At 47.1% G+C, this 12502-nt stretch overlaps 1 protein-coding gene across 3 annotated transcripts; it reads left to right on the forward strand.

Moving 5' to 3' along the window:
* Positions 1 to 1421: 1421 nt before the first annotated feature.
* On the forward strand, positions 1422 to 10194 carry EIF2B5 (eukaryotic translation initiation factor 2B subunit epsilon). 3 transcript variants are annotated; one of them, XM_047731760.1, is made up of 16 exons: positions 1422 to 1686; positions 2685 to 2809; positions 3647 to 3832; positions 3927 to 4104; positions 4386 to 4466; positions 4684 to 4761; positions 5026 to 5338; positions 6386 to 6531; positions 6756 to 6897; positions 7022 to 7123; positions 7309 to 7416; positions 7602 to 7692; positions 7992 to 8136; positions 8890 to 9015; positions 9428 to 9538; positions 9750 to 10194. In XM_047731760.1, the coding sequence occupies exons 1-16, from the start codon at positions 1495 to 1497 to the stop codon at positions 9807 to 9809; spliced, it is 2184 nt and encodes a 727-aa protein (XP_047587716.1). In that variant the 5' UTR covers positions 1422 to 1494; the 3' UTR covers positions 9810 to 10194. The 3 variants fall into 3 exon arrangements, with proteins under 3 accessions (XP_047587716.1, XP_047587728.1, XP_047587724.1); XM_047731768.1 differs by having other exon boundaries at positions 1423 to 1686; positions 7992 to 8115; XM_047731772.1 differs by lacking the exon at positions 8890 to 9015 and having other exon boundaries at positions 7992 to 8115.
* The last annotated feature ends 2308 nt before the right edge of the window (positions 10195 to 12502 follow it).

A 12502-nucleotide genomic window follows, 5' to 3' on the forward strand; every position in this document is an offset into this window, starting at 1 on the left:
ACCACCATCACCCTACCTCCATGTGTGTGCCAGCACCCGCATATCACTAGTCCAGTTTAGTCATCCTTTTTTTTTTTCTTTCTGCCTATGGATTTGTAGGACAGTAGAACAGCATTCTTGTTAACGTACAAATATTCAATCAAAAACTTTTACTGAGTTGCCTCCTACTATTCCTTCTCCAGGCTAAATTTTCCAAAATCCTTAAAAAATAGTTTTTGCCCAGCAGTCTCATTCACTAGGATGAGGAAGAAACGAAAGACCTCCCTGGTCCTACGTGGAAACAACAAATCTAAGCCTTCCGAACGTCAAATCCCAAAGTGCAAGGAGAGCATGGGTGTGCAGGTATTTGCAGGACAAGCGATTGTGGAATTCGGACAGTTCTGGGAATGGTGCCTTGCTGGAAAGCTCCTGACCTACAAATGAGCCTAGCTGTGTTACCTCGTTTCCACCAAGTCCCCACGGTCTGGCTCCACAGCAGGCCATGTTTTCTTCCTGCAGCCACCGCCTTTTCCCCCAATCCTCCCACATCTCCTGAGCCTAGGGCTTTGCGTCTCTGTGCTCGCAGTTCCTTCCGCCTCCAAGGCTTACCTCCAGTCCCACTCAACTTTATGGTGTTCCTGGATCCACCCCAACTCCACTCTAAGACAGAGCAGGGTTTCAATAAATGCCGATTAAGCCGAATGAACGAAGAAATGAAGAAATCATAATATAGTAACTTTCATCCCCACATAACTTAGCAGAAAGACTGTGGCACTATGAAGTGGGCCAGATAGGGGTCCAATACCAGTTCTTCCACTAAGTAGCTGGGGGAAGTTCATCCCTCTCGGAGAGTTCAAGAAACAAACGAATGAATAAGACGAACGAATGAATAAGGACGTTCTCCAGAAATGTGTGAAAAACTAAACGACTTAAGGCTTGTATGGTCCCCTGGCTACCATCAGCGCTCAACAGAATTGCTACTCTCCCTACTATACTATACTACGTTCCGTATTTAGGTGGACTGTGAGTCGCCTGGGGTAAGGGACTATCTGGGTGGGGTCCGAGCTCCCCAAGGTGCCGGGTCACATTTACGTGACTGGAATGTAGATGGAGGACTACAGTTGTTAACATGCTCCGGGCGAGGAAGACTACATATTCCGAATGGATCTGGCCCCTTCGCAGAGACCCCAAGTCCTACCATCCCTCAAGAATCGCAGCTTGTTCGCGTACAAATGAAGGCCTACTATACCTGCAGATCGAGTGTGTGGTCCATAGGACTCCACCCCACCCCGCGCCTCAACCCGCGGAGCCGGCAGGAGGCGCACGGCTGGCTCCTCCCAGCTCACACTTTGGCGCCGGTACACTCCCGGGCCACACGCCTGCGCATTGCGTTCTCCGCGTCTCCTCCCTCCTCCCCCTCTTTAGTCCACCGCGTTTCCAAAGCTGGGTCCTTTTTGTCCCCTACTGCGAGCGGTGTCGGTTCCTGTGCGGAAGTGGTGGCCGTGAGGGAAGAACATGGCGGCTACTGCACCCGGTGCAGCGGCTAATCGGGCCAACAAGCGCAGCGGCCCTGGGCCGGGAGGCGGCGGAGGCGGCGGTGGGGGAGCCAAAGGGACGGAGGAGGAACCGCCGCCGCCCCTGCAAGCAGTTCTGGTGGCAGATAGCTTCAATCGCCGCTTCTTCCCCATCTCCAAGGACCAGCCTCGGGTGAGCGCCGCGCGCGGGAGCAGCCGGAGGGCCCGAACGTGGCCGGGCTAGAGCAGATTATCCTTTCGGCTGCCCGATGAGGAGTGCTCCGGCCGATGGGCACTCGTAGTCCTGACCACCTGAGGTTTGGAAGGCATGCAGAGGGCTGAATGTAAAAGCCGTGCTTGTGAGAAGCCTTTACATGGGGATTCAGTGACTCAGACGGAGGCTGTGATGCCTTTAACTGCGCAGTGGGAAAAGATCCTTGGGTCAATGGGAACAACACTTCCTTTTGCCTGCAAAAGAGAGGCCATATGCCTAAAAAAATCTAATCCCATAGTAACAGCTGTCTTGAATCTCGGAAGGTGTGCTTTTTTTCTTTCCAGGTTTTAATGACAGCTGGTGCCATCTGTGAAAAGGACAGAACAGGTTTTAGTGGCTTGATGCCAGCAGACCCAGTATTGTCTAAGTACTGGGGAATTCGTTTTAGGGATTGCTGGGTCACTCAGCAGTCCCCAGTTCAGTCAAAGACAGGGAGCTGCATTCGGTTCAGGAAGAATCCTAACTCCCCAATCCTCCCCCCAAAACCTAATGGCTGTTCATTTGGGACCAGTGATTGGGGTGGTTAGCCTCTGACTCCCCTTAGAAGGGGATCAAGGAAGGAAATTTAATGGGGAAAATGGCCTTATCATTGCTTAAGTTTCTGAAAATAGGATTGATTTTTAGTGTTTTCCTTTGCCAAGGTGGCCTGCTGCTCTGTAGTAGCTATGTCCAGTGCTAAGCAAGTAGATTCTGTGCTTACTATTAGATTCCAACCACAGATTCTTATGCTTAGAAGATGCCACGAACATCAAAGGCAGGGACCTGATTACTTTTACCTTGAGAAGGTAAAATAAAACAGTGGTGTTTGGAAACAGTGGTAGGGAAGTGAAAATTGTGCTTAAGTGGAGGAAAGAATAGTACCCAGAGGTCCTTCCTGGATTCCAGACTTCAGACATTTTTCATCTTCTACCTTTCAGGTACTCTTGCCCCTCGCCAATGTAGCACTACTTGACTACACTCTGGAATTTCTGACTGCCACGGGTGTACAGGAAACCTTTGTCTTTTGTTGCTGGAAGGCTGCTCAAATCAAGGAACATTTACTGTAAGGCTCTGGAACTTTTCTTTCCATGTTTCACCATTTTTTCCACTTTCCTTAGGACGGTTGTAACTAAATAAGGGGAAATTGTGAGGGGGGAAAGATGTCTATTTGGATTCCATCATAAGAACTAAGTAAGGGCTTTCTCTTATCAGGAGGTGAGCAGCTAAAGTTGTAACAAAGATTAAAGAATTGCATTTGGATTTCTTCTCATTCTCACTTAGAAAGTTTTGTTCCATAGGTTTTGCTTTTATTTAATAGCTCCAGTATGGAAATTACAAGACTAACATCTTTGTTTTTCCACTGAGCTTTTAAATATTGAGCGCCTCCTCCTCATTGTATTCCCAGTGCCTATTTTAGTACAAAGTACGTAGTAAACACTTAACAAATGCTTGATGAAATCTTCTTGAAAAAGAGTGAATCTCAGGATTTATGGAAGTTCAGGGAATAAAGACTAGGATATTAGCATGGTATCCTTTAGATAGTTCCTAAATTTGCCTGGGACTTTGGATGGCGAGAAGTGATATAGAAAGTGTGTTCCCAGGATATTTTGTATACTCTAAATCTCAGCAGGATTTTTAATTCAAATCCATGGTAGAGGACAAGTGTCAGGGTATGGAGAAGAAATAACCATGTTTCTCTAACCCATAAAACAAGACTGGTGACACAGGATGCTGAAACCATTAATCATAGTTCATAAATCTCTTTGAAGTTGAAGATGCTGGCAGGAACCCAAAAAAGCCATTGAGAAGGGGTGCGAGTGTTGAATGGGTGAGAAAAATAGGGAAGCTCTACATGGTCTTTATGCTTGATTTACTCATTCCCCTCATCCCCTTCCTTTAGGAAATCCAAGTGGTGCCGCCCTACATCCCTCAATGTGGTTCGAATAATTACATCAGAATTATATCGATCACTGGGGGATGTTCTCCGTGATGTTGATGCCAAGGCCTTGGTGTGCTCTGACTTCCTTCTGGTGTATGGGGATGTCGTCTCAAACATCAATATTACCAGAGCCCTGGAAGAACACAGGTCAGGATGGGAACATGGTAGGGACAAAGGGTTTGTGACCAGCAGAGCCCCTAAGACTGCTGTTTTGCTGCTCTCTCCCTCCTATACTTTATAGATTGAGGCGGAAGCTAGAAAAAAATGTATCTGTGATGACAATGATCTTCAAAGAGTCATCCCCTAGCCACCCAACTCGTTGCCATGAGGACAATGTGGTAGTGGCTGTGGATAGTGCCACAAACCGGGTTCTCCATTTCCAGAAGACCCAAGACCTTCGACGGTTTTCTTTTCCTCTGGTGTGTGGGTATCTGGGGTCCCTGAAGTGGGAGAGTGACAGGCTTCAGCAGGAGACAGGTTAAAGTCCTTATACCGGGTGCCTGGGTGGCTCAGTGGGGTAAGCATCTGCCTTCAGCTCAGGCCATGATCTCAAGAGTCCTGAGATCAAGCCCCACATCAGTCTCCCTGCTCAGTGGGGATCCTGTTTCTCCCTCTGCCCCTCCCCCATGCTCTCTTCAAATGAATAAATAAAATCTTTTTTTTTTCTTTTTCTTAAAGTCCTTATGCCTTTTCCCCACAGAGTTTGTTCCAGGGCAATGGAGATGGAGTAGAGATTCGCTATGATTTACTGGACTGTTACATCAGCATCTGCTCTCCTCAGGTGAGCTCTTCAGGGCCAGGGCTGCACATCCAAAGAGTAGAACTCTGAGTTCCACAGTAAACAGATGCTGTGATCCTGGCTCCAATATCCCATTGGGAACCTTTTTGGGCTTCTGGCCCTTGTCCAACTGTCATAGGGTCTGATAGGTCTGTAGGGACTTATTTTTGTTTCCAGAGAATAGCACTCACCTTGGCCCCATCCAACTTCCCCCCAACAGGTGGCTCAACTCTTTACAGACAACTTTGACTACCAAACTCGAGATGACTTTGTACGAGGCCTGTTAGTGAATGAGGAGGTAAGAAAAGGCTCCTGGGCCTCTTTAGAAGAGGGCTATGCCATTATCCTAGGCTGATGATAACTTTTGGTCCCCTTTTGGGCTTTATTGAGCCTTAGGATGAAGGAAAAGGAGATAGGGAATCAGACACAAAGAAAACTTTTGGCCATTTGGCTATGACACTGAGGGACAGAGGGGGATCTTAAGATTAGAAGGAGTTGTACCTGGATGTGTTCTTCCTCTCTTACTTGCTTGGGCTACCTCCCTTTCCTTCTCCCCATTCAGATCCTAGGAAACCAGATCCACATGCACGTGACAACTAGGGAATATGGTGCCCGGGTCTCCAACCTGCACATGTATGCGGCAGTCTGCGCTGATGTCATCCGCCGATGGGTCTACCCTCTCACCCCAGAGGCCAACTTCACTGACAACACAACCCAGAGCTGCACTCATTCCCGGCATAACATTTACCGAGGGCCTGAGGTCAGCCTGGGCCATGGCAGCATCCTAGAGGAAAATGTGCTTCTGGGTTCTGGCACTGTCATTGGCAGCAATTGCTTTATCACCAACAGTGTCATTGGCCCTGGATGCCACATTGGTGAGCACAGGTGGGGAAGTCAGGATGGTCATCCTAGGAATAGGAACCCAGGGAGCGGGGGGTGGGGAGTAGAGAAGGATACAGAGGGATAGTCCCTGAGAATAAGGAACGAGAGTGGCTACCTTAATAAAGGAGGGAAATGGGGATGGGAAATTTGCAGCCTCTAATCTGTGGCCTGTGAGCCTCTTATTGGGTGACTCTTCACATTCCAAAGTACCCTATTCACATTCAGGACCAAGTGGATAATTAACAGGCAGTAATAACATCTGTTTGGTGCATTGCAGTTTACAAAGGGCTTTTGCATACATTGTTTAATTTATCCTCACAAAAACCTTGTGAAGTAGGTATTATTTATCTCCAGTTTATAGCCAAGCAAACAGGCTCAAAGAGGTTGTCTCCCTCAGGGTCATAGCTAATGAGAGGTAGTGCTAGAACTTGAATCTAAGTATTTCAAGTCCAGTGTTCTTTTTAACTCAACCGTAAGTGCCTGGTTGGCCTCTTGGTAACTCACTCTGGTTGTAGGAATAGGATGCTTCTAATGGAACTGCCCCTTTAAAAGAACAATAAGATTCTAATTCTAAAATGTACAAGAAGAGGGGTGCCTGGCTGGCTCAGTTGGTAGAGCATGGAACTCTTGAGGATGGCGTTGTGAGTTTGAGCCCATGTTGGGTGTAGAGATTACTTAAAAATAAAGTCTTTAAAAAAATAAAAATGTACAAGAAGACATGGGAAATTTTAGTTCTACTTCTAGACGTGGATATGATTCTAATAAGGTTCTTGAGTGCAAAGGGGTCCCCAGATATCTTGAAGGTTCTCAGGTTCTTAAGTCCAGTATATAGTCTGTGATTGTTATAAACCTGGTAGAGGATGGTCATGCTAAGCAATGTTCTGTCCTCAGGCTGGAGTGTAGAGGGTGTTTCTGGTGAATTAGGGGATGGAGTATCAGAGCTGGATGGGAGGTGTGCTGCTGTCAGTCAGCCCTGTCCTCCTGGAATGGCCCTGGTCTAGAACCCTGAGTGACCGGAAGTACTTCCTATCCTGAGCCAGGTGATAACGTGGTGCTGGACCAGGCCTACCTGTGGCGGGGTGTCCAAGTGGCTGCTGGAGCACAGATCCGTCAGTCTCTGCTCTGTGACAATGCTGAAGTCAAGGAACAAGTTAAACTGAAGCCACGCTGTGTTCTCACTTCCCAGGTGAGCCCTGCTCTATACTGTACAAGGACCCCAAACTTAGTGGTGGTCATGCTGAGCCAGAGGGGCATTATGTCCGCCCATGATCCAGCCTGAATTGAGAGTCCAAATCCAATGAATCCGTTTGTCTTCTAGTTCCTGTAGTAAAAATCTCTGTCATGGTCAGGATGTACCTTTCCCCAGCACACTGATGAAGCTGTGCCCCCCACTCTTTTTGTGTCCCCTAGGTGGTAGTGGGCCCAGACATCACGCTGCCTGAGGGCTCGGTGATCTCTTTACACCCTCCAGATGCAGAGGAAGATGAGGACGATGGTCAGTTCAGTGACGATTCTGGGGCTAACCAAGAAAAGGAGAAAGTGAAACTGAAAGGTGTGAGGCTAATCAGGTGTGGGGCGATTGTGTGTCTCTCTGCCCCATGGGAAAACCAGTGTTTACTCCTGGAGGGATTGTGCTTCTCTGAATTGTGTTCACTAAAGATCACTGCCTTTCCCAGGTTACAATCCAGCAGAAGTCGGAGTTGCTGGCCAGGGCTACCTCTGGAAAGCTGCAGACATAAACGTGGAGGAGGAAGAGGGACTACGGCAGAATTTGTGGGGTGAGTTAGGCCTTATCCCTGTCACCGCCCCCCCCTTCTAAGTCAGAATATTTTGATGAAAAGTGAACACTTCAGAATCTGACTACTCGTTCATTACTTTATTCATTCAGACACAGTAGATATATTCCTCTCCATCAACAGCTCTTTCCTGACTTTTCTTTTTTCTCAACCTTATGGGTTGTCAGGACTCAAAATCAACGTGGAAGAAGAGAGCGAAACTGAAAGCGAGCAGAGTATGGATTCCGAGGAGCTAGATAGCCGAGCAGGCTCCCCACAGTTGGATGACATCAAAGGTGATTGGTCAGGGGAGCAGTGTCCTAGGACAAAAGAAGAAAACCTCCAGTTTATTCTTTGCCTGGATCAACTAGCCAGAGACTTCAGTTTCTCCCAGAAGGGTTTGGTTTAAAGTCAGGACTAGGGAACTTAAAGCATTCTGGAGTGTTATTGGTTTATGAACTTATTCGTGCTTTGATTTCAGTATTCCAGAATGAAGTCCTAGGAACACTACAGCGGGGCAAGGAAGAGAACATTTCTTGTGACAATCTAGTCCTAGAGATCAACTCTCTCAAGTAAGAGCAGCCCTCCCTCTTCTCCTCTCCTCTGGGTAGTCCCAAGCAGGTAGAGTTCTCTCCTGTTTCCTTCCCAAATAGGAACCGATTCCCTCAGCATCCCAAATGGACAAGGCCAGTAGCATTTGAAGCAAGGAGAGCATTAGGTTCTGGCCTCAGCATAGACTTCCCCCTGCCAAAGCTCTCCCCTTGCATGTTGTTCTAGCCGACTTCTTCCCCAGTGTCCTGCCAAAGTCATAATCCTACAGCAGGCTAAAAGGGTTAGTGAAGGCCTTGGTGTCACCCCTGTCTCCCCACAGGTATGCCTACAACATAAGCCTAAAGGAGGTGATGCAGGTACTGAGCCATGTGGTCCTGGAGTTCCCCCTGCAGCAAACGGATTCCCCGCTGGACCCAAACCGTTATTGTGCCCTGCTGCTTCCCGTGAGCAAAGATCGGGACTGGGTACAAGGGATTGGGTGGAGGCACATCCACGTCCTTGCCATGCTTCACTTTAAGATTTTATTTATTTACTTGACAGAGAGATCACAAGTAGGCAGAGAGGCAGGCAGAGAAGAGAAGGGGAAGCGGGCTCTCTGCTGAGCAGAGAGCCCGATATGGGGCTCGATCCCAGGACCCCAAGATCATGACTGGAGCCAAAGGCAGAGGCCCAACCCACTGAGCCACCCAGGCGCCCCTCCATGTTTCACTTTAAAGGAAATAGGGAGCAGAAGGTCTTATCATGGGATATGTGTTACTTGTGGTTCCTTTCTCCTTGCCCTTAGATGCAGATTGGGTACTAGAACAAGCTTGGCTGGTTCAGAGGAGTCCATTTAGGTTCAATACTGAGTGCTCTTTGAGACTCCAGGATTCAGACCATACTAGACCCCAAACGATGGCCATAATAGACCCAGACTTTTACATTCTCTGAATGAAATGATTTGATCCAGAATGAGATCAACCTTTAGGTTCGTAATAGGTATTTTGAGGTAGCCTATAACTGACCTCCTTCCACTTTCCCTGGGAAATCTTTTCTTTGTCACCAGCCCTGACTGCCAGCAATTCCCAAGTCCCTCTGACATGATTCCTCAGGCCTGTATCTTTTCCCTCTTGTTCTGTCATATCCTGAAAGTCCCATGTTTTCAATATTGACTTCTTTTGCTGTCTGGGTATAGGTGTCAGGAATATATTGCAGCTCCCTTCTCCTCTCTCTCATAGCTGCTCAAGTCCTGGAGCCCTGTTTTTAGAAACTACATAAAGCGCGCAGCTGATCATCTGGAAGCACTGGCAGCCATTGAGGACTTCTTCCTGGAGCATGAAGCTCTTAGTACTTCCATGGCCAAGGTGAGTGCCACCTCAAGCTCCAGAGTCCTGGATTTGCTTTGAAACAGGCGTTGGCTCCCTCCATCGAGACACAAAACAAGCTGATGTGAATCCAGTATGGGATTTGACTAAGAGCACCTCCACCCCTATTATTGCGCTGATTGCTGGGATAGTACAGCTGGGAGTCAGGCTAGTAAGGCAGCCATTTGGGGATCATCCTGGGGACCCAGCAATAGTTCCAGAAGTTATACCTGTCCTAGTACTGGAGGGAAAAGCTCATTTTCACCTGTTTTAAAAGCAGCTGGTGTTTTAAAGAAAGCTGACAGTCTGATAAAGGGAGGTGCTAAGATCTTGCCTCCTCTTCTTCTGTTATCTATTATATCTTGCTGGATTCTGCAAGGTCCCTGAGATCTCTCCTGTTGGCCTTCTGCAGGTACTCATGGCTTTCTACCAGCTAGAGATCCTGGCTGAGGAAACAATCCTGAGCTGGTTCAGCCAAAAGGATATGACTGACAAGGGCCGACAGTTGCGCAAGAACCAACAGGTGAGTCAGGCCAGCCTCTTATCACCACTGTGATTGTCTGGTCCCCTGGCTTCTGGCCACAGATGTGTCAGGCCACCCTCTTACATGGTGATTGTCTGGTCCCCTGGCTTCTGGCCACAGACTCCAGGGTGGTTGGTCCCTGGGACTCTGTGGCTGTTAAAGCTGTTTATATGCCCCTCCCTCAATAACTCTCCATTCTGCTTCCTTACAGCTGCAGAGGTTCATCCAGTGGCTAAAAGAGGCAGAAGAGGAGTCATCTGAAGATGACTGAAGTTGCACTTCCTGCTTCTGTGGGTGTGGTTGATGGCTCTCCTGGCTTCTGGGCCAGAGCAAATGAGAAGCTAGTTGCCGAAGGATGAGTGACCGCCATCCAAGCTGAGACTTAAAGGAGCAGAGGCCAGAACTACAGTATTCTTCCCACCGCCAGCCACACCACCTGACGGAGGAGTTGGGAAAAGGGAAGTTGGGCTGCAACAAAACTCTGCCTAAAGAGGAGCAAGGCAGGCCCTGCAGTTAGAGGAAGCCCAGAGGAAGGGTTTTGTGCTCTGGCTTTCCCTCAGGGAACAGCAGAGAGCAGCTGGCCCTTTCTGCTGCTTGTATTTGATAATATTAAAAAAGAGAGAGAGGGATGTATTTGGTTTCTCTCCCAACTCTGACTGATCAGCTCGTGTTGTAGGTGACCAGAGTTCTGAACCTGGCAGCTTTCCCCTAACACCTGGGGGAGAAGGAGAAGTGGGGTGTGTTTAACAGCCACTAGGTGGTACTGTGGTGCCTTGCCAACTGACCATCGTCCTGGCTCATGGGTAGTCGGAGGCCTAGATTGTCTTCTTGCCTCTGTGGATCAATTTGTGGTCCTGGAGTGGTGTGCCTGAGCCTATTTCCATAGAGAGTCCTAGTCCAAACACTTTTCCTGCCAGAGGGTGATGATCCAAGCTTATGTCTAGTCCATTAACCAGCTCCCAGTCCCTCACATGCTTTGTCCAGTTGACCCAGTACTATCAGGGAAGCTGGGATATTCAGCATCTTCAAGATGAGAAAGTTTACTTAAGGTCTCAAGACTCTTTTTTTTTTTTTTTTTTTTAAGATTTTATTTATCTTTTTGACAGAGAGATCACAAGTAGGCAGAGAGAGGTGGGGAAGCAGGCTCCCTTCTGAGCAGAGAGCCCGTTGCAGGGCTGGATCCCATGATCCTGGGATCATGACCTGAGCTGAAGGCAGAGGCTTTAACCCACTGAGCCACCCAGGCGCCCTAAGATCTCAAGACTCTTGAAAGGAGTAAAGCTAAGGACTTGAATCTTATAATCACGAATTCTGTTTCAGCATATATTCAGTGTCTCAGTGAAGGGAAATTGTCTCCAGAGGCAAATATAACCCCAAGCCAGCAGTGGGTATCCTAAGAACAGAGGAAGATCCTATGAAATTGGCTTTCTCCTAATATTGAGTGAGTGTTTACTGTATGATAAGCATTTTGCTAAATACTTTTCATGTGTTTAGCTAAACTTCACAGCAGTTGATGTAGGTCTTATCTCCATTTTCAGATGAGCCTAACTTTCAGAGGTGTCCCATAACTTGTCATTGATAGAGCCATGCTGGAGTTTGCTGTTTTCCTCTGTAGTCTCCTTTAACCTCAGCTATGAGACATGCCCTTCTGTCTCACCTCTTTTAGCTCTTTGTTGTTGTCCTAAATCCCTTACCCTATTGACACGTAAACAGTGACAGATGTTACTGGTAACGAGTGGCCCTCCTGAACATCACAGATAAAATGGTTGCTAGTGTTCATTTTATTTGGGTAGAAAGGAGTAAGCTAAGGAAAATGATACTGAATTGTACTCGGGTGTGAGGGGCATTACTGAATATTTCTAAAGAGGAAAAAACAGGAGCTTAATTTACTTTTCTTCTTCAGTAGATCTCAGTTTTTGCTTTTCAGATACAAGACCTAGTTCCTAGAGGGCATGTAAAGGTTATGGCATGGACTACGAGGAGCAGTTAAATACAAATAACTTATAGGGCACCTCTTATTTGGACCTGATGGGTAGCAGGGCTCAGAGTTGGCCTACAGAACTTTAGAAGGAATAGATTCCTTCCAGTGGACTAATTAGGGAAGGCTTAGAGGATTGTGACAGCTGGGTCTCCTAAAAGGTAGAAGGGGACTTTAAAAGCAAAGCAAAGGGTTTCCATTTAAATATTGTACATTAAACATGTGAGTTTTTTACTTTTTCTAATACCTCATTTAAGTCCTAGGTAAAGGAATTCTTCAAAAAAGTCCCATAACTCAATAAGGAAAACCTGAGGTGATCACAACGAATGAGAGACATTGACATTTTGAAAAATGAAAAATAAATGAAAGAGTGAAAGTTGACTTAACAGAGCAGAATGAGATGGGTTCTATCTGCTGAGGGGTTTATTAACAGGCAAACACAATGTGCCCTTTTAAACCAAGAAAAGGCTTGGCAGAAGGGATAAGGATTGGTTGTAATAGGGTGGGGTGGAGAGGAATCAAGGATCTATACAAGAAAAGGCCTCAAAGGTCTGTGGCTCCTCTGATTCAGCCTGCTGATTAGCCCTACTCTCCTGCTCGTCGTGGGAGATTTAGTTTCTGAAGAGATGGTGGGGAGGAAATTATCAAATATATTTGAAGGTTTCCTAAATCCAAAGGTCTTGAGTTTTCAGACTGACAGGTAATGGGTGCCTGGCAGAATGTATGAAATAGTCCCGTGAAATTCCAGAACCTTAAGGAAGAGTTATTTGAGCCCCGGACTCAAGACAGACATGGAGATGAGGGTGAGGGGCTAGATTGGAAATGAGGGATTAAGTGAAAGTATATGAGGGCTCTGAATATCATCACACACCATGCAAAAACAAACTGAAAAATGGGGGTGGGGAGGAGGGAGCTTTTAAATACATTTTTTGTTTATTCAAATCAAAAACCCATCATCACCCCCACTTGATCACCTACAGTGAAAC

The sequence above is a fragment of the Lutra lutra genome, chromosome 1 (assembly GCF_902655055.1).
Source record: "Lutra lutra chromosome 1, mLutLut1.2, whole genome shotgun sequence".
In the NCBI taxonomy this organism is placed as follows: Eukaryota; Metazoa; Chordata; class Mammalia; order Carnivora; family Mustelidae; genus Lutra; species Lutra lutra.

Excerpts from the sequence above, each read along its gene's own strand:
- EIF2B5 (XM_047731760.1), top strand. The coding sequence starts at position 1,495 with ATGGCGGCTACTGCACCCGGTGCAGCGGCTAATCGGGCCAACAAGCGC. Across the intron at positions 7,693-7,991 it reads CTAGAGATCAACTCTCTCAA|GTATGCCTACAACATAAGCC; the intron begins GTAAGAGCAGCC and ends GTCTCCCCACAG. Across the intron at positions 8,137-8,889 it reads TGAGCAAAGATCGGGACTGG|CTGCTCAAGTCCTGGAGCCC; the intron begins GTACAAGGGATT and ends TCTCTCTCATAG.